The 20,972-nt window shown below is 40.3% G+C and overlaps 1 protein-coding gene across 3 annotated transcripts; it reads right to left on the reverse strand.

The window, feature by feature from the left end:
* Positions 1–744: 744 nt before the first annotated feature.
* Positions 745–20,760, reverse strand: TACC3 (transforming acidic coiled-coil containing protein 3). 3 transcript variants are annotated; one of them, XM_069014635.1, is made up of 16 exons: positions 20,655–20,760; positions 16,783–16,963; positions 16,500–16,645; positions 13,118–14,137; positions 11,859–11,958; positions 11,203–11,395; positions 10,141–10,187; positions 9,142–9,275; positions 8,412–8,523; positions 7,550–7,702; positions 5,132–5,199; positions 5,003–5,046; positions 3,884–4,044; positions 2,463–2,569; positions 2,135–2,255; positions 745–910 (listed from the first exon to the last, which is right to left on the reverse strand). In XM_069014635.1, the coding sequence occupies exons 2-16, from the start codon at positions 16,960–16,962 to the stop codon at positions 845–847; spliced, it is 2,652 nt and encodes an 883-aa protein (XP_068870736.1). In that variant the 5' UTR covers position 16,963; positions 20,655–20,760; the 3' UTR covers positions 745–844. The 3 variants fall into 3 exon arrangements, with proteins under 3 accessions (XP_068870736.1, XP_068870738.1, XP_068870737.1); XM_069014637.1 differs by lacking the exons at positions 16,783–16,963; positions 20,655–20,760 and having other exon boundaries at positions 13,118–13,981; positions 14,083–14,137; positions 16,500–16,639; XM_069014636.1 differs by lacking the exons at positions 8,412–8,523; positions 9,142–9,275.
* Positions 20,761–20,972: the final 212 nt, after the last annotated feature.

Here is a 20,972-nt window from a genome sequence, read left to right on the forward strand (position 1 = left end):
GTAGTTTGCACTAAGACAGTCCTGCTGATGGCTGTTGGGTAATAAATCAGTTGGGTAATAAAAATCAGTTTATCCAAGATGTCTGCTGTTACCTAGGGATGACTTCATCATAACCTGTGACCTGCAGCCCACAGCTCTCAAGGATTTCCATTACAGGCAGGGCCAGCAAGATTGACTGAAGATTTTAAAGTCAGTAGTGTCAGAGAGACTAAGGACATGGAAAACCCCAGAGAGAGAGAGCAGCAGACAATCAGGCCTGCCATTAAACCTCTGCTTAGCTTATCTGCAAAAACAAAGTCACTCCAGCTCCCCTTAATAATAAAAAAAACAAATCCACAAACCAAAGCCAAACTGAAGTTCCAAATATTTTTACATTACTAAATACTTTATACCATTTGTGCAGGTTCGGTTTTATTTCAGTCTTGTAACTCTGGAATGCCTCAATTTAAGTGAGAGAGCAGGCAGTGCAAAATAGAGACACAGCCCATGGCAACCCTCCCCAGCACAGCCAGGTCACAAGAATAGAACTCTGAAGTCCTTACACAGGGAACAGACTGAAGGTACACTGATTAAAAGTTTCTCCTTTGAGCAACACATGAAAATATTATGAAAGACATTGTTACTTACTGGAAGCAAGTAACAATAGAAGTAACATTGCAAGTAACATTGTTACTTACTGGAAGCAATTACTGAACTTAATACATGTTTCCTATAAAAGATACAGCCAATCATATGAAAGACAAGTGTGAATCAAGAATTTTATTTTTTCCCAACATACATAAAAAAGTGAGTGAACACACAAGACAGAAAGTCAGAGAAACTAAACATATTTACAAGACAGTTATCAATTCTTTTCCATCTTCGAGATCAAGTCATCACAGATTTTTGTTAATTCATCATTTTCTTTAGTCTGTGGAAGAAAGAAAAAAGTGAGTTTCAGGTATGTCCAAACTGTGATACAACCTTGTGAGCAAGTTGCAAGTCCTGTTCACCAACACATGGAATAGAAAGTCCATTTACATGGTAGTGGCTAATGCAAATGTAACGTAAAGGACAGTCTACTATGCTCCTTAGGAGCCTCAGGAAATGAGCCAGAATCCACTACACTCTCTCTACTTCTTCCCCAGACATTTCCATGATACTTGCAGACCAACTGATCCAGGAAAACAAGACTTTTGGGACTCAAAGCCTTTGTTAGGTACACCAAAATTCAAGACAGGGACAGTTTTGCTTTTAATCTTCACAAGACAGACTCTGTAAAATGATGCCTTGACACTTTTACTGACATGTGACAACTTCCAGTTTGTAGAATTCCTTATGGAATGTTTAAACCATTTCTTAACAAAGTGTTACTGTATCTGTGACAAGACCCAACTTAGTTCTGTGTTAAATGGCTTCTCTCATCTCTCCAGTTACAGGCCTACTGTTTCCTCAGCTATGCAAACTTTAGCCCTAAGACTGAAGACTCACAAATATGGTTTTTTTCCATAATAGGAATGTGTCAGCATTATCCATTTTTGAGTCTTCAGTGCTAGCAGAGACAACGATACAGTAAAACTAACAGCACGCATCTCCAGCAGTGACTTTTAATCCTCAGAAGTCTTATTCCTTTGAAGGCTTCCAACAAAGGAAACAGATGTGCCTTTACAAAGCATTCTAAGACTTTGCCTATCCAATATGAAACAATATAAAGTACAAGGATTAATGGCCTGAACAATATTGAAAACTTGAGTCACATACAGTTAAATATATATTAGTGCTAACAGCTTACAAGTCATGTTCATGAACAAGCTGAGCCAGACAGTTACTCAAAATTTATTCCCAGATTCTGCTCTGCATCATGTGTAACTGTTAATCACCACCTCCTTCAGTAGTTCAGGCAACCTCCTGACAGCAGCCCAGACTGGTTTGGGAACAAACCTTGTGCTCCAAGAAAAATCTAAACATACAGACAAGTCCTGACATGACAACTTGTGTCTTAGGTCTCAATGCCTAATTCCCAAAGCCTGCCAGGACAGCAGCCATCAAAACCAGTACAGTTAGCAGGGCTCCTTCTAGCCCTGGCACAAGGGAGTTGCTGACCTAGTCTAAGGCAATAGCTTGAAGAGACTCACCCAATGGCACTGTGACTGACCTTTTGTTCAAGGCTCCTCTCTAAAGACTGGATCCTCATCTGTTCTTTGCGCAGGGTGGCTTGAAGTGCTGCAGTCTCTGATTTTGCTTTGCTGCGAACCTGGGCAATTTCCTCATTGGCTCTGAAACAGGTGCAAGATGGTGTTTACATCCCTTCAAACAGCACAACAAAACTCTTCACAGAATCACACTAGATGCTTGTACTTTGGATTAATCACCAAATGAAGCATGTCTAAGCCAAGTTTTGGCACTACTGAACCACATTGTGCAGCAACTGTGAAAACTAGATATTTCACTCCTGGTACTTGGCTTCTTGACATGTTACTTACTGCTGCAGCTTTTCTTCAGCATGTGCTTTGAGTGCCTGATATCTCTGCTCCTCTTTTTTAATTCTAGCCAAGTAATCTTCTGCACATTTCTTCAGAACTTCTTCATTCTGTCCCAAAACCAAAGTTTAGTCAGCCTTTTATGATAGTAGTTGGAAGAGTCTCTCCACTTGACAAATGGGCTATTTGACTACACTTTTAAGTGGCAGTATTTGCTCACTGGAGTAAGAGGAACAACTGTGAAGTCCCACAGGCCTACATGGATTAAACTGCCTCCTTTCAACTATCTTAACTTTGCAAACATTTATTCACCATATTTCCCCCATACACTACTCAGTAGCAAACTCTAGTAAAGAAGGTCATTAAAACTACAGTCACTAATTGGTTTTGTTTGGTTTGCTTTGATTTTTTTTCAAATCAGCTTTGTATTAAGTTGCAATCGTTCCAAAAATACCTAGAAACCCAACTTCTAAGAACCCATGGAAAGATTCAGCCCTGATGTAAACAAATCCACCACTAACAGCAAGAAAATTACCTTGGTAGTCACACTATGAACATATTTTATTAGCTATTGTAGGCAGTTGGAACTGTTCAAAACAGGTGCTAAGACTTTACTAATTGTAGGTCTTGAATTTAGGAACTGTGTTTCCAAGTGATTCTTATCGCTGTGCTACAGAAAAGGCTTCTGAATTTAGAGTGGAGCTGGATGGGACACAAGATGAAGGAAGCCTGACACCTCAGTAAAGAGGAAATTAAAGTTGTAACAGACACTACGCCTGTTTCTCAAACCTAGACTACCATGAAACTTCTAACAGGCTAGTTTATAAGTTTTAGTAAACAGGGACATTAAAGGATAACTGAATGAAAAAAATCTGAAGGCACTTTTTTAAGCACCAACTGAATCAATTTTTATGCATTTCATGCAGTAAGAAACTATAGCTTATACTCATTAGCTTCCTTCCTCCAGCCTCTGAAGAAGCTGCAGAATGAAGGCTTGACATTAGCTTTAGAAAAAGCCCACAAACATCTTCATAAAGAGCACTCAAATTATTATTCTGATTTGTAATTGCAAATCCTCTTCAACATCCATTCAACATGATGTAGGGGAAACAAGCTGCTCTCATGTAGCAGTTGCTACATGAGAGTATCTCTATGACTAACAAAAATTATGTGTTGCAGCAAAAAACAGCTCACTTCTGAAGAAACTTTGCCTCCTAACAGCTATCATTATCTTACTTCAAGTCAGTCACTAAGTACAACAAATCAATAGTTTTTTTATAATCTTTAAATAAAGAACTTAGCACCTGGTTTTACAGGTAGTCCCTAAACTACCTAACTAATGGCTGCTCTAGAAATTTCATCATTTCCTCTCCACTAAATGTCATTTATCTTGGAAGGACATTGTTTGCATTAAATCATCTTACTCTGTGGTAACCCTCTAATGCATCTTTCTGTTTTTCAAGTCGTTTGAAGAGTTCAGAGAAAGACTTCTCCATAGAGTTCAGATCTGAAGTAGCTTGCTGATTCTCTTCCATCAGCCTCTGTATTTCTTTCCTTGAGACTTCCTTCTGCTTCTGAGCATCCTCTAGAGAAAGTGGAGTTAACCCATGATAGTTATTACTTTAGAATAAAACTAGTTCCACAGCACAGAGAGATAACCCCCACACCTTCGATTCTTTCCCTACAAAGGGTTCATAACAGCCTCTCACTGGAAAGACACCATTTCTGTCTTGTTTTCAAGAAGTCTGTCTTTGTCTCTATTTGTTACATATTACCTCACATCAAACTTAAGGCCATTAAACACTATGACAATTGCTTGCCAAATGCATTTTTTTGCCTGCACTGTAGTCAAAATATTCCCCCCTAGTTTACTGTAGCAGGAGCCTCAAATGTTGTGATAGAAGCAAGGAATCCAAAAATATTTTTCATTAAACATACACAACAGCTGGAAGATCTGGAGGAGACTGGGATAACAAGTCAGACTAGCAGAGCAGACTTTCAGGACAGGTTTGTGTTAGCACACCCAAGCTGTGTTTCCCATAGTCTTAGAAACACAAAAGAGTGGGCACAGATGTGCCTATTCAGCTTTGAGCTAAGAAAGTACACCCATACAACAAGAGTTTCACAGTATGTCTTTCCCAGTTTTGAAGTCACAAACTTGACTAAAGCAAAAGGCTAGGTCTGTCCAGCAAGAACTTCTAGTGATACCTCACCACTTAAATGACGCCAGATAATAGACAATTAAACACAGTGCTGACAACTGGATCTGCCAGTTTTAATAAACCAACAGCTCAAACTCCAGTGGAGAATTAGAAAAGTTGTGTTCATGCCTGATTCAAAAAGTCATCCTTACCTACCAAGTGACATCATGTCTATGAATATGCATGAAATTGTTAGTCTACTTTGTCTTAAACCTTACACTCATCCTGGAAGCACTTGAAATATTAATGTCAGAGATGAAAGAGTACTACCCTCATTTAGTAACTCCAGGCTAAGCATGCCCCAGGCCCCCAAGGCACTCAAAGTGTAAATATGGAACTTACCCATAACTTGTGTTATTGTCCGTTCAAATTCAGCAACTATTTTTCTACAAACAATGAAAAGTTGACCATAAGTTTAAAAAAAGTATCAGGACTAAATAAGTAGATATAAAAGTCAGGACAGATTCATACCCCATTTCCTTGTATTCCATATGAAGCTTATTATACTTCTTACTCCATTCCAGCTCTTTCTCTTGAACCTTTGAGGGTAAAAAGGTAAGTTTTTATTTTTGCACAAAAAGAGATAAAAGATTTGATACTAAAAACAGTCTGAAGGGCAACTTTGATATATTTTTAATATAGAGAGAGAAATAATTTCTAATTGCTTAACAGAATCAAAATGGTTTCATTACAAACTTGACTTAAATAAGATTTAGATTAATACATAAATCTTGCATATATGACTCCCAGCATATTGCCAGTATCTCTTCAAGTGAGAAGATCAGAGCCAACTCAGCCAACCAACCTCTTGGCTTCTCTTACTCAGTGTCTGTGTAGATCACTATAACTTCTGAGAGAACACAATGGGCCAAGGAACATTCTCTCAAGTGACACATATTTCCCTCTTATTTACAAGGAAGACCAAAAAAAAAAAAAGCACTTCACAAACCTACTAATCTTAACACATGAGAGAACAAATACCAGAAGCTTATTCAAGACCAAATTGCTGTTTGAAATAATTTATATTCAACACTGTATTAGGGAAAATGGAAGGGGGAGGATAAAAAGATGCCTCAATTCATTTGAGAATAATCATACCTATTTCACATCAGCTGAACTAAAGCAGAACTCACAGTAACACAGTAACAGAATTAAGCAGCACAAATACTTTTTGCTAAACACTTTGTGGAAACTCCATAACAGAGACCTTAGGACAAAGTTACATTTAAGAACTGTAACACACAGCTGACTGCAGTGCAGGAGGCCTTCAAAGACAAGAGGCCCAAAATACATAAAATAACCTGGAATTTTTTAAAAAAAGAAAGTGAAAGCACATGATTACTGCTAATTTTGTCCCAAAACTGCACAGTAACTGTAGCACACTAATTTTTCAGTATTTATTTTAGAGCAAACTCATTTAAAATATATTCAGATGAGAGGAAGCAGGACACTAGTGAAAAAAGAATGCACAACCTATAAAGAGAAGTAGCAATAGCTAAGCTAGAAAAAAACGTTACAAAATGTTACAAAAGCAAAAGTATGTGAAGATGGAAACAAGTTTGAAACTTGCACTTGTAAACTCAGAAAGGGTTCAGTAGACCCCAAAAAAGCAAGCTTTCATAAGTGCTGTATTTGCTCACAGGGAAAACAGGTTTTCCCTTTCCTCCTACTCTTGAGTTGTTTCAGAGAGGAAAAAAAAAAAACCTGAAGTTTAGTCTGTCTTCCTTTCGGGCTAATATTGTAATTCCAAGCCTTTTTATTTAAGCAACACAGCTGGAGTCATCCAGCCACAACTATAATGGTGTTTGCAGGTTTAAAATAGATCTTTCAAGCAAGAAAGTAGAGCAGCACTTTTAAGATATTACAAGCTTTACCCCCTGCTACTATATAGATTCTTCGTTTCAGATCAATGCACTAAGAGCTGTCCCCTGTCAAAGCCACATCTGTGTTCCTGTACTAGATAACATGCTGGGTGAAAGTCACTTCCTAAATGACAGAAAGTAAAAGCTACTCCTAGAAAAGCCACTGTCTCTGTACTCTAAAACAAAAGAGTAACTTAAGCAGCAAATAATCATAGGTCATCTTTGTTTGGTGTCCCTATTGTCACTGCCTGCAGTACAGCAGTCAGGAATTTTGAAAGCCACATTTTTTTACTGAAGTGATACAATTAGTTTAAGGACATTTATGCTTCCATACTCCTCTTACATTATTTAGTATTTGTGAGGTTGCATACCTCAGAAGCCATAATGAATCAAGTACTCAAATTTTTGAAATGAGTGGATATATAAATCTTCTTGCATCTGTCAGAAGATGGGCTTTTAAAGGCAATTTCTGTAATTACAGAACAGGCTTAAAATCTTACCTACTACTTCTTCCCTCCTTCACTAATGTCCTTCTCCTCTAGAGAGAGCTCCAGATCTCACCTTCGCTTTATTAGCTGGACATATTGTTGTGCATTCACATCCCACAAGAAAAGAACTGACCATAGCACTGAGTTGTCACTACAGCTTTATCTGGTTTTGGGAAATTACATAAGAAGGCACTCTCTTCCATTGGTATGAAAATATATTTTCTGCCTGTTGAATTAGAAGTATCCAGATCACCGATATTAAGCCTAACTATCCCATTTGATAACATATGCCTTTTAACAGTAACCAGATCTAAGGCAGAAGCTGACTAATAATGAAGTTTATCCTATTCCCTGAAGTGTTAGCTCCAAAGAGTTCTATACCTACAGCATCCACCAAGTCCACAGCAAGCTTTTAAGAATGAGATACTTATGTCAAGTATGATGAAAAAAACCTGCAAAGTAGAGATTTATCCCAGATAATCTAAACCAAAGGACCTTCCAAGGCTATGCCAAGTTCTGCTTTGGAAGGGCCACCATACCTCTCTCTTAACCAGCTCAACAGCTGCATCCATGTCTTTCTGGCTGTATTTTAGCACATCTATAATAGCATCCACTGCAGCATCTGTAGAAGCAGCAAAAGGGACTGGAGGAACATCACTGCTCAGGGAGCCTGGAATTAGGGGACCAGTGTCCTGTAAAGAAAAGAAAAATGCAAAGTTTCAAAAGATTCCTATTGTCATGCCATTGAGTAGCTGTATGCACATTATTCAGTACCAAGTCAACACATCTCACTTAAACATACAAGATACATCCAGAAGTTTGTTACCATCAAACTTCCTTACTTTGGAGTTGACCACGTAGCTCTAAGAAATATCTCTAAGGTAGAATCAGAACTGCTATCCACCAATTACAGCTATCAGAAACAAAGCAGATGACACCATGCTGTTTCCCCACAAGTAAAAAAGACCATTTCAGGATGAGCTGCTGTTTGCAGATCTGTTCAAAATATAAACCATAGCTGTAAGACCATCCAGTTTAACCAAAGTGCTTTTCATCCCACTAATGCAATTACAATACAAAGCATGTCTTTTGTGGTTTCACTTGCATAAAAAAAAAAGATTGCTCAACTACAGCATTATTAAAAACAGCTCAAATTCTCGTGGACCATGTGCAATAGCATCAGTTTCCACAAAAACCACTTATTTCTGATTAACATTTTCTTAAGGAAGTTCAACTTTGATATAAATGAGTATCCAACCTGGTTTAAAACAACAGTTTAAATAAACATTTACCACATTCTGCAATCCCTAAATTATCTCTGCAAGTCTTAAGTCCAGAACCTAGGCTATCCCATTCCCAAACTATCAACATGAAACCTGATAGCATTCCAGACACCCTTACAGAAGTTGTAAACGTCCCCAGAAGATCTAGTCCTTTTGGTTTTTCTTCACTTTGAAGGCTCACTAGAGGCTTTCCAGCTTCCTCAAGCAATTTACTTAAATCAGCAACAGGACTAAAAATGAACAAACATACACCATTAAATTCAAGTGCTGCCTTTCTTTGCAAAGCTCCTGTACCAGCAGTAGCATGTCCAGCAGGGCCAGGGCAGTGACTGTCTCCCTGTACTAAGCACCAGTGAGGCCACACCGCAAATCCTGTGTTCAGTTTTGGGCCTCTCACTGTCACTTTGGACACTGAGGTGCTGGAGTGTGTCCAGAGAAGGGCACAGAGCTGGGGAAGGGTCTGGAGCACAAGTCTGATGAGGGGCAACTAAGGGAGCTCAGCCTGGAGAAAAGGAGGCTCAGGGGGGACCTTCTCACTCTCTACAACTGACAGGAGGAAGACTGGATTAAACAGCCTCAAATTGCACCAGGGGAGGTTTAGATATTAGATATTTGGATATTAGGGGAAATTTCCTCACTAAAAGGGTGGTCAAGCACTGGAACATGCTGTCCAGGGAAGTGGTAGAGTCACCAAACCTGAAGGTATTTAAAAGATGTATAGATGTGGCACCTGGGAACATGGTTTAGTGGTGGACTCCCCAGTACTGGGTTAACTGTTGGACTTGACAATCTGAAAGGTCTTTTCCAAGCTAAACAACTCTGATTTTATGTACTAAGTCAATACCTACCCAGGCTGAGGTGGAGCTGTCATGATACTCTCACTTGATTCAAAAGTACCACAAACTGGTTTTCTTGGACTGTCTCTCAATAGTGGGTCAAACTTCAAATACAGTGACTGTTTTCTCAAGGCTGATTCTTTGAACTGAAGGGAAAGAGGAATAAACTGGCAGATCTGCTGCTTCAGAGCACAACACACACATCCCACCCACACACAAATAATCCTCTGGACAGTGGGTGATCCTATTCTTCAGTGGCCAGAGTATTGTTCTCAGGAGGAAAATTACGTAAGAGAACTTTGTGCCCACATGCTTAGGTCCTTATGTAATATCAAGGGAACTCAATCTGCTCACAGACAGAATCAAAAGGGCAATCGTTAATGAACTATTCCAAACCAGCAGAAGACACAGAGGGGAAGGATAGTATTATAAGCAGAAAAAGCAGTGTCTTTGCTCCATTCTGTCTTTGCTCATACAATAATAAGGACAAACACAGCATGACCAGAACAATTTCAATTCAGTGCCTTCACTGTTGAGAGATACTCTTATTCTAGACCCAAGGAGGAAAAAAATAACTAAGCTGAACTGATTAACATGACAAGCCCCATTTAGAGACAGATTTCCCAAAACTGGCCATAAAGCAAAAGAGCTTAGAAAGAAATCTTTTTGAAACAATGATCCTGCACTTTCAAAGCATCATGTTTCTGGCAGTTTTGGACAGAAGTAAAACATCATTCACCTCAGTTTCACTGCTATTAAAGAAAAATAGCACCTTTGCACACCAACAGCCAGAGACCTTTGATTTTTAGTTGAACTGCTATAACTACATTTCCTTGCACCATCACCCCCTACACAGCCTTGTTATCACATTCCTTTGGAATAGGTGACAATTTCTGTGGACAGTTCAAAGTGAAGTTAATTCATGAAAACATTTAATGCTTGATAGTTTCATCTTTCCTTTCCTCTCCACACTGCCAAGACAGCAAACAAAATATTTAAAGCCATACTTACTGATGAAGTCCCAAACTGTTCCAGATAGTCTATGCCCATTCCTAAAACTGGAAAAGGGGGAAACAATACTATGAAGATGCAATATTGTCAAATTGTCCTACCACAGACAGAAACAAACAGATGTGTATAAAGCAAATAAATCCCTCCCCTCAGTCTCATGATTTCTAGCTCTTCATTTGCTCAAAATACTATCTTTCTATCTAGACCTGAAAAAAGCAGACTTCTATGCTAAGCAAACTTACAGTTTCCATTTGTTTCCAAATACTTGTAAGAATATGTCAGATTTAGCACACAGTTGAAGAACTTCTTGTGTTCTATGGTTAAAGTGACAAGCACACTCAGATATTCTGTCATACACAATGCCCCATGAAAGAGCAAGATTGTCAATCTCATCATTAAAATAAGCACACAGCTCAGGTTTGACAGATGAAGTTATAGCCATTTCCCAAGACAGTGATTCCACTCAAGTATGAAGGTAAGTGACAGACTGCACTGCAGTCAAACCATTTGCTCCTCCTTCCACACAATGCTCCTACCAGGAATAACCCTTCCAAGTGGTTAAGTCACAGCTACGTAGGAAGCTTTCGAGACAAGCATGCTTGTCAGGAAGATCATTCACACTGCAGTATGAAACCAGTAGTGCTAAGGCCTGCAGTAATCTACAAGACTCACAAATACACACAGCTGTATAGCTCTAAAGCTCTCAATTTACAAAATCTTTAATACCAGAAATTATTTTAAGGGAGCAATTTTTCAGCACAGAAACTGCCACTGAAACTTTAAGAAGATAATTTCTGTACCAGCCTAAATTTCATCATCCCAGGCAGCTGAATTCTAATAGTCAGCTTTTTAAACTTAGCTTAAACCAGAGAAAGTTAGAAATAGGCTTAGGTACATTTCCCAGTGCTGCTAGTCATTGTGGGTTCTGGAGTCCTTTCAGAGGCTCAGAATGAGAGGGGAAAAAAAAAACTAGAATCCATGATAAAACTAAAGTAGAACAATATATACACACACGTTGTTGTAACAACTCATCTTCAGTCTGTTTAAAAGAAATGCCCTTACCTTCTGATGATGGTCTGAAGAGCTCTTCAGGTTCAGCATTAGCCGTCTCATCTGCCATTACTTCAGTTCTGGGGGAACTAGGTTTAATTTCTTCTGCAGACATTGACTTTTTTCCACTGTCAGTGGAAACCAAATTATCTTGAGAAGGGGCAACATTAACTGGAAACATTTTAGATGGGCTTGCTTGCTTCTCCTGATGAGAAAAACAAAATCCTTTTAATTGTTAAAATAATTATTTAAAAATGCAAGGAAAATCATTTAAATGATCAAACTGGATTGTCATAAACTAAGTGGGCAGCCAACATAATAAAATGAGAATTCACAGGCATAGAAATTAAACTACCAACACTGAGCACAGCTCATATTATACAAGAGCTAATTTTTTTAGAGTTCAAGCCCTTATTTTTATCCCTATATGCAACTGCTGATCAAAAAAGATACTAAATACCAAGGTACCAATTTAGCTGTTTCTGATGTTACCTTCAAAACACCAGGTGTGCACAGCTGACATTCCTTCTAAAGCTGCTGAAGATACATAAACCCGCTAATTCTTACACAAAATATCAAAAATAGGTTTCACAAGATTAAGTCATTAAGTCAGAGAACTCTGCTTCATGGAACAACTTGAAGAGCTGGCTATCTTTCCTATACCTTACCACTTCTCCCTTTCCTGGAAGTTCAGCTTCCACTTGAACTCCTGGCTTCTCCTCTTGAGCTTCCAGCATGTCTTCTACCACACTCTGCTCAACAATTCCCCTAAAGAAACACAAAAACAAACAAACAAAATAAAAAGGGAAAATAAAAAAGCTGTATTTAAGTCACACAGTTCAAATTCTATATTGCCAGATGAACTGAACAAAGGTAGCTCCTTTGAAAGGTTCTATTGCCACAGCACTGGAAGCTTGACAGAGGGTGGGGATGTAAATTTACTGTCTCGCCTGCTGAGACCTTACGTGACAAAGAGCTCTCCCTCCATCAGAAGCAGTGTTATCTGGGAAGCAGAAAGTCACAGAAACATCACTTATTTCTATCCACTTAACACTGTTCTCTTATTTCCATTTGTTAGGCTCATTACTTTTTTAAGATAGGCTTTTTGTTTAAATAGAATTACAAGCAGCCTGCTCTTCTTTCCAAGGCAATGCTTTGATTATTGGTGTGAACTTCATTAGAGAAGTCCAATGCTCCACTTGTGCTATCAGCAGTAAGTAAACTTTTCACCTTGGTAAACAGTAACTGACCACGTTACACAGGGAGCAAGAGTGCAAACATTTCTGTCAAATGAACAATTTGTGCCAGTCTAGTTCTGGCAAGTACCTGACTGCCTGTAGTAACATCGACATTTTAATAACTAGACTTTCTAGGAAAGGTAACAACACATTCCATTCTCAAATAAAAATTTGGTGGTGCCAAAAAAAATGCAGCTTCAGAGACAGGTGTTTTTATTTGAGATAGCATTTAGATACCAAGAACATGCAGGGAAGAAATAGCACCTTAGAGTTCAAGGTGAACTTAGAGCAGAGAACAAAACTGCCTGGTCCCTTCCTATGCTGCACCATGTGCAACACTGCTGCCTACTTCCCTGTTTTATTTAAAGACAGTTGCAGTCACCTGATTCTCCACACTTGAATCCTGGAGGAGTGGGGAAAGCACCACTTGAACAATGCTCTTCCCATCTAAGCCTGCTCCCTTCCATTCTCGAAGATTTAAGAACACCTCTTGCCTAGAGCTAGTCATCTCAGAAGTTTCCCCAATTAAGATCTTTGCAGTTGCAACACAATTGTGTTAAAGATTACAACAGACAAGCAGCATTGGAGGGTGGCAGTCAAGTAACTAGGAATGGACTAGCTTGAGATACTATCTAACTTTCCTCACATGGATTCAAGGTGCTTCTGCATTCAGCTACAGATTTACTTACAGATTTTTGGGTTCTTTCTCAAGAGTTTCACAGGTACTGGGACCGTTATCCTGCTCCACCAGAAGAGGTTTAGAACACTCAGGTGAGGTGGAAATTTTAGAGCCTCCTCCAAACGGATTGAAGTTTGGATCATCAAGTTTGTCCCAGTCAAACTTATAAGATGCTTTAGGAAGAGGGATTTCATCTTCCACATTACTTTTATTTTGCACTTCAGTATTCTCTGGTTTTGTTTTGGTAATAGGAATTTTTTTGGAAGGTGGTTTAATTCCAGTTCTTTTACCTAGTTTCTTAGGAGGTGGTTTTCTAGCAGTGGTATTATCAAAGTCAAATTCCAATTTTACTGGTCCAGCCTTGGTGACATCAGGCTTTTCTGCAGGTTTCCCTTTGGAGACAACCAGTTCTTCATCAGGCTTTGACTCTTCTGCAGAGGCTTTTTCTGCTACTGAAACTTTCTGAAGCTTTGATTCCCCAGTTTTAAAAGAGTTAGTTACATCAGAACTACCAGGACCTAAGTTGCCAGGTGACTGTACATGAGGTGTAGGTGCCTCTGCTAATGCCACTGAATTATCAGTTTGGCTTGCATCTGTGGAAGCAGACTTCACACCCTGCTCAGAGTCACCAATCGCTTGCTCAGGGGACAGTTTGGATTTGTTAGACTCCAGCTCGCTCAGTGCAGATTCCTTTTGAGAGATGAGAGTCTTCTCTTCACTTAAACACTCTGTACTTGCTGTGGTTGAAGCAGAAGGAGCTGCATCATCCCGCAGAAGAGAATCATTACTTTCCTCAATAGTTTTCTCAGGGCTGCTGGATACTTTTACAGAAGACTTCTGCAGATTTCCAGGAGAATGAGGCAACTGTACTGAACTTTGAAAAGGATTGATGTCATTTAAGTTATCAAAATCAATATTGTAGGAACCTCGACTCTTCACTGGCATCTCATCATCTGGGTAAGGAGCCACACTGACCTTCTCTGGCATTTGTATCCGGTTTGTTTCAGCTTCAGTCTTTTGTTGGCATGTGCTGCATTTAAAAAAAATGAAGAAAGATTACATGTGCCACAGTTACTTTGCATGGTTTGAAATTATCTTTAGAAAGACTTGCACAAGTAGCTTTGCATGCTCGGAGTAATCTGATTTTTTTTTTTTTTTTTGCAATAAGAGAGCTGACAGCAAAATATAACAGCAAGAATTCACTTGTCACCTAAACAGTCAAGATTTATGAACTCTGATACACACAAAGCATAGGGAGATCAACCTTTGAAGTTAAGTCAGTGTTCTTAAGCCACCTGTTCTACACCTTGCTACCTTATGCCAGTCATCCCTGGAGACTGCTCTACTCACCACAACATTTGGACATTGCCCTTTCACTAGGCAGTGAAACACAGATTGCTTAGGAGGAGTTATTGACAGGCAGCAGCTCAAACACAAGCACAACTTGTGGTACCATCTTCATGCAGATTCATCTGAGTCACAACAGACTCAAATCTGGGACGAAATCAAGTCATGATTCAGGTTCTCCCACACTAGTCATTACTTTGTCTCATCATTCTAGCAAATACTTTCCCCCCTGAAAGTATGCACCAGCATCTGTCTTACAGGGTTCTATCCCATATACCAAAACAGAACCTGGACTTCAGGCATTCTAAATTCTGTACAACAGCAGATCTGAAGAGCCAAGCGATAATATAAGAAAATACTTCTCCAGTAAGAGAAAGATAAGATTTTCTAGCAAAAGAAACAAGTTAAAGAGTTTGTGTACTCACTATTCTGATTATTCTACAAGTTATAGTTCTCTACTTTATTTCCCCAAACTCTACACAACTTCTGAAAGCTTAGCCTCAGCTTACAGAGAGTTAAGCCATTACTTCCTGAAACAGGATTTCCTCCCATTGTTTTGTCCCTCCATAAAGTTATTATTTTTATGTGCCATCCTTATCTGCTGCAGAACAGAACATGATTAAAAGCCACTCACTAAAAACTCCTCTTTGATAAACTCGAAAGCAGAGGTGGGAGATAAGAGCTGAAGAAGTCCTTCTCACCCGGTTTGAGCGCCTCTTCCCGGCAATAGCTCAGCCCCAGGCTGCGACTACTCAGGTCCCTCCCACTCTCCTTCCGTGTTTAACCTAATAAATGCCAGTCAGGAGCAAGACACCTGCTTGGAACGCTCAATCACTTGTGAGGAGTCAAAAGTGACCCCGTTCAGCTACGCGGAGCCCTTTCTCTTTTTTGCTACAAACAAATCCTCACATTTTAAAACTAGAGAGGACGTGTTCAGTACAAGCAGTGCATTGATACAATTATGCCCTAACTAGAACAATTTGGTGCTGATCCTTTAAAGTCACTTGAATTTTCTAAGTACTAAATCTTTGTTTATTTGTGCAAGCAATGAGTTTAGGGCATAAATACCATTACATTATTCAATTGTGGTGTTTAGTTTAGAAATAGCTGTCTGAACCAGACTGTACATGGAAATAAACAGTTGAAGCAAATTTACACTCTTAAAGAATATTTAAGTGTTGCCACCTTTTTTCCTTTCTCCTCTTTCCAACAACAAAATAGGGATCAAATAAAAGTATTGGGTACTTAAAAAACAAACAAAAGTATTTGCTTGCAGAAGGCAAAACTAAGACCTGAAACTTCTTGCTAGTGGGAATTACAGGTGTCAGATGTTTATACTACTTTAAAAAGGGGCTAATAAAAGTCAGTAATAAAATTTTTTGTTGTCACAACACCCCCAAATCGAAACATTAAAGACTTTATGCTCTCCTCCAAACAGCTACCATGAGCCAGTTTGAGACTCAAGCTGCTAGACTATAAAGGCATATAAACTTGTTTATACTTGTGACTGATGTTACGTTCACTTTGTGTTGCTAGATTAAAGAAAATCTTAAAACTCCCTGACTCAAGGTGTCAATTCAAGCTAATCCTTCAGAAGATTCATCTGTTTAGATTTTACTCCTCAAGATAACAGTACTTAACATACAAGATAAGATATTTTAAGGCTTAGCTTTAAGGCTTAGCTTCAGAATAGTTGTATTCTTACATGAAAACCCTACATCAGGTAGAGAACACGAAACTGTTTCTTACATTATCTCTTCTCAAGCTATTTATTCATACCATAAGTCACCTCAATGAAGCCAATTACAGAGGAGTTAGAAATAAAGTTCAATAATTAATATTACGATCAAATTAACTCATTATTTTAAAGAAAATTTTATCTTTCAAAAAAGTTAATGCATCAGTTAGTATTAATTTTGGTCCTCTTGTACAGTTTACATCTTGTTATAGAATAGAAAATTATATTTTAGAGGCTTAAAATTGGGAAAGTTAACTTGAGCATGTCCCACATGGGTAACACAGCTAGCAGGGGATTCGCTACTTACTCAGCATCAGAGGGTACATACAAAACATCATCTGCCACGTCTTCACGGCAACCATCAAGTGCAAAAGCAGGCTGAAGTTTGTCTGTCATAGCAGGACTCAGGATTTTTCGAGTGTGAGGATCTCTTTGAGGAGTTTGAAAGGTTACCTTTAAGAAAGGGGTGGGGGGGAAGTAAAAGGAAAAACATGAGCACAATATCTTTCAAGCACCAAATACCACATGCATTCAGTAGCAGAGATCTTAGAAGAAGAAAGAATAAAAATAATACAAAACCAAAGGTTTACCTTCATTGCTTTTCCCACACTTTTTGGTGGCAAGTTTTCTTTCTGGGACATGCGAAGAATGGAAGGTCTTCCTGTAGGCTCCGGCAGCGCAAAGAAAAAGCCAGCGTCTTCTGCTGTTAAATCATCCTTAATGCTTCCTCCATTTTCTCCATTTTCTGCATTTAAAATCTGCAGACTCATTCTAGAACATCAACACACACAGCACCGCAGCATGAATGAGAGGGTGTGGTCAGCCAGATGCACTTTGAGATAATGGAAGAAGTTGGCAGCCTGGCACTGACTAGCCAAGATTAACAGCTTCAAAGGGAAAGCTGGAAGCATGGAAAGTCTTCATACGGACAGGTCTATCTCAGACGACTCTGAAATATCTAAAAGCAGCACAGCACAGCCCCTCTACTTTTGGTAGGGGCTTGAGAAGCTAATCGTTGATATTATGCCTTCCACAGCTCACATTATGGCCTTACTAATTAAGTTGCCCGTCCTTTAAAGGGAGCTCTGTCACCTGCAACGTTTCCTCATTCCAAACCCCTTCAGCCAGTGATGTACAGCCATGTCTCTTGTAACAGGGCATCCAGCTAAGCAACACAACTGCTTCTGCAAGGGACAGGTGAGACAGAGGACAATGATCTCTCTGCCTTATTCACATGGTCTCATCACTACATTGTACACCAGCAAACAGCAGAAACAAATTTGGTTGGTTAGGGTGTGTTTGGGATCAGTCCTGGATCAAATTAGCTTTTTCCTGCACTGTCTGAGCATATGTTGCTCTTGTAAAGCACATAAGATTCAGGAATTCTTTGCAGCATAGACATTATTGGTATGCAAATCTGGGAAAAATTGCCATTAGAAAGGTATTTCTCAAATACTGTTCTTACACTGGACATGCACAAACTTTAGTAGATTGTTATATGCTGATCTAATTTTACTAGTGTGAAGGACTTGAAACTAAAGCCTGGGCTACAACTAAGATTAAGAATGAAAATAAATTAGAAATAGAGAAAAAGCACATTTGAAATACACCAGACAAGCCACCACACTATATGTAGTTGAACTCTGCCTACTTTTTATTCCCATTGGAGCCTCTGCTGTTCTTAAAGGTCTAACAGTAACATTCAGTGATGCCATGGCTATTTTTTTTTAAAGAAACAGACAAGGTATGGCAAGGAGGATCTAAGCATAACACTGTCTATGAACCTGTCATGACACCCGAGAAGTACAGTTAATTATCTGGAAACCTGCTATCAAAGAGATTTATTTCATAAGAGCTGATGTATTATCTTGTATCACCTATGCAAGATAACCAGTATCAAATGGAAGAGACATTAGCTTTCTGCAATGTGTAACCATTCTAAGTGATCTCAAATGCTTGATTTGCCCAAACACTTAATCCTTAGCCTGTTTTTCCATCATGTATTCAAGATTAATCTAGAAATCAGCTGAAATCCAGAAAATCAGCTGAGAAAGACTACAAAGGATTGTTTTCAGTGTCATAAAGAGGTAACAAGAACACTTGGACTGAAAATTTTACGTCCTGTTTTCAATCTCCTTGCTCTTATGCATTTAAATTTCTAAGATGCAGCCTCCAAACATTTCTCCACTCCTGCATTAATCCTTACGAGAGAATTTGCTTCCTACTCTCCACAGAACTCAGCTGCTTTTTCTGCGAGCCTGACAACAGCACTTTTAATCAGCAGTGGAATGCAAACAATGGCTATGGAAGCAATGGCATGCAAAGCACGCCTGTATTAGCTATTTCCTCATTCCTTCTGTATTCATCGCATTAATGCTTTAACGCAGGTTATTTTATGTATAAAGTATTTCTACATTAATCACTTGTAGAACTTGAAGTGAACTTCATTGCTTTGCTTTCTTCCAAACTAAAATTGAGACAACAGATGAATTGAATCTTTAAAACCGTATTTTTTACTGTAATTACTTTAGAAATAAGCCTAGGACATGATCAAGTTGTCAACACCTTCTAAAACAAGCTCCATAAGCACAGGAGGTTTGTTTGGAGACTTTTTCAGCTTTGTCTTTGAGCTACTTGTGCACCATTGCTAAACCAAATCCAAACCAAGCTGACAACATATACATGTAACACTTTAGATATTAAATCTAATAATCAAGTTTTTTGTAGGATTAAAATACTAAAAGTAACTCAGCATTTATTTTAAAAATTTGCAGTCGAGATTTGATCTAACATTCCACAAGTTCTTTAGCTAGTGGCTGTGATAAAGTGAAATTCACATCTTTGTTTCAAGTGGTCAGCATCCAAGGCACACAAGTATTATGAAAGGCAGCAAGTTTTCCCACTATAGCAAAACAAAGCTCAAGGCCAGGCTGGATGGGGCTTGGAGCAACCTGGTCTATTGGAAGGTGTCCACATCCCTGGGAGGACCCCTTCCTGGCAGGGAGGTTGGAACTAGATGATACTCAAGGTCCACTCCAACCCAAACTATTCCATGGTTCTATCAAAGTTCACAAAAATGAAAATGCTCCTTGTTTTAGAAGAATATTTATGTGGGCACATGCAGGAACCTGCCACTCTACAGTTAAGAATGAAAATAAATTCAATGACATCAGATAATTAATCCTCAGTTACCTATAATTTGTAAAGTGCTTCAGGTAACCTGTTGTTTAACAAATACTGGGACACAATATCCAAAACACCGACGTAAATCTCAAATGCCTGAAAAGCCACTGAACGTGCAGGGCAGAGATGGCATTTTTCTACTTAATTATCCTTCTGAACTCTTGAGCAGCCAAGATGCAGATCACTCACTCATGGCAAAGTAAATTGGTATGTGCTCTGAATATTTTCATGCAAACTGACACATAGCTGACTGCAACATATATATATATATATATATATATATATATGCATTTTAGTGCTAACATCTCACTTCAGAACAAAAACACTCGCCTGGTAAGCAACTCTCTCATAATCACCTTCTCCTGACTGCAAGGGAGGAGCAGCAGCAAGGCCAGGGAAGGCTTTGCAGGAGCTCCATCCGTGCCCTCCGTTGTAGCGAGACGTGTTTTAAGTCAAACCCAAACCCAACCCTGCCTCAGTCCCTCTTTATTCCTGACTCACCCCAGGTCCCCCATCAACCCCGTATCATCCTCAAAATACACAGAGATGCTCCCAAGATCCTCACCTCATCCCCGAATTCAGTGGGAGTGGCACTTGAGCTCCACCACGCCCTCCTGCCATTGCCCCCGAGCTCCTGCCTTCTCTCCATCCTCAATCTGACAGAAATTACCCCCAAACGTGAACCTGAAGCTCACAGAAGTGCCCCTGACACCCCTAGACAGGAAAGTGCCCCCGGTCCCACAGCACCCCAAGCAGGAATCTCACAAAGGGGTCTTTGAAAGTGCCCCCAAGCACCGCACCACACCACCCCGAGCTTACAGAGGGGCTCTCAAGCCACCCCCCTCAGTCTCACACCACCCTACCTCGCACAGAGGTTTCCGAGCTCCCCACAGACTCCCCCACCAAACTCAAACCATCTCCATCTCAGAGGAGTCACTAAGCCTCCCCCAGCTCCATCCCCCCCACCTCCTAAAACTCACAGAGCGGCCCCAGAGTTCCCCTACCCGAGGACTCCAGGGTCACAGAAAGGCCCCCAAGCCCCTCCCAACGCCAAGCTCCCAAAGGGGCCCCTAAGCCCATCCCCATAGCACCCCAAATTCACAGAGTGGTCCCCGAACCCCCCAATCTCACAAAGAGGTCCCTGAACAGCCTCTCCCAGCCCCACACTGCCTCAAGCTTACAGAAGGGTCCCCAAATCCCCCAATCTCACAAAGGGATACCTAAACACTTCCCCCCAGCCCCACACCACGTCACAGCGTGCTCCTTAAGCCCCCCGTACCTGCCGGCACTTCCCGGGACGAGTCCTCAGGGCGCTCGGCTGAGGCAGCGCGCGCTACACCCGCCGCCGGCCGCAACCCCTCCGCCGCCGCCGCCACTCGAGTTCAAACCCAACGGACGCCCCGGCTCACCAATGAGGGAGCGGCGTTCGGGGCGCGCCCGCCAATCAGAACAGCGCCCTGCGGGAGGGGGGCGGGGACAGCGCCACGCGTGACCGTTGCGCCCTTTCCCCCCGGAGTGCGCCCCCGCGCGCGGCAGAGCGGGCAGTGCCGGCGCGGCTCCGCCCGGGACACCCCCCGGCTGCACAAATGTCCCCGTG

This window comes from Aphelocoma coerulescens, chromosome 4 (assembly GCF_041296385.1).
Source record: "Aphelocoma coerulescens isolate FSJ_1873_10779 chromosome 4, UR_Acoe_1.0, whole genome shotgun sequence".
Lineage (NCBI taxonomy): Eukaryota > Metazoa > Chordata > Aves > Passeriformes > Corvidae > Aphelocoma > Aphelocoma coerulescens.

What these genes read in the sequence shown, in the direction of transcription:
- TACC3 (XM_069014635.1), bottom strand. Translation starts at nt 16,962, where the DNA reads ATGAGTCTGCAGATTTTAAATGCAGAAAATGGAGAAAATGGAGGAAGC. An exon ending in TATGTACCCTCTGATGCTGA is followed by an intron (nt 14,138 to 16,499) that starts GTAAGTAGCGAA and finishes TTTTAAATGCAG; the next exon opens with CACATGCCAACAAAAGACTG. An exon ending in GCTGAAGAAAAGCTGCAGCA is followed by an intron (nt 2,256 to 2,462) that starts GTAAGTAACATG and finishes CACCTGTTTCAG; the next exon opens with AGCCAATGAGGAAATTGCCC.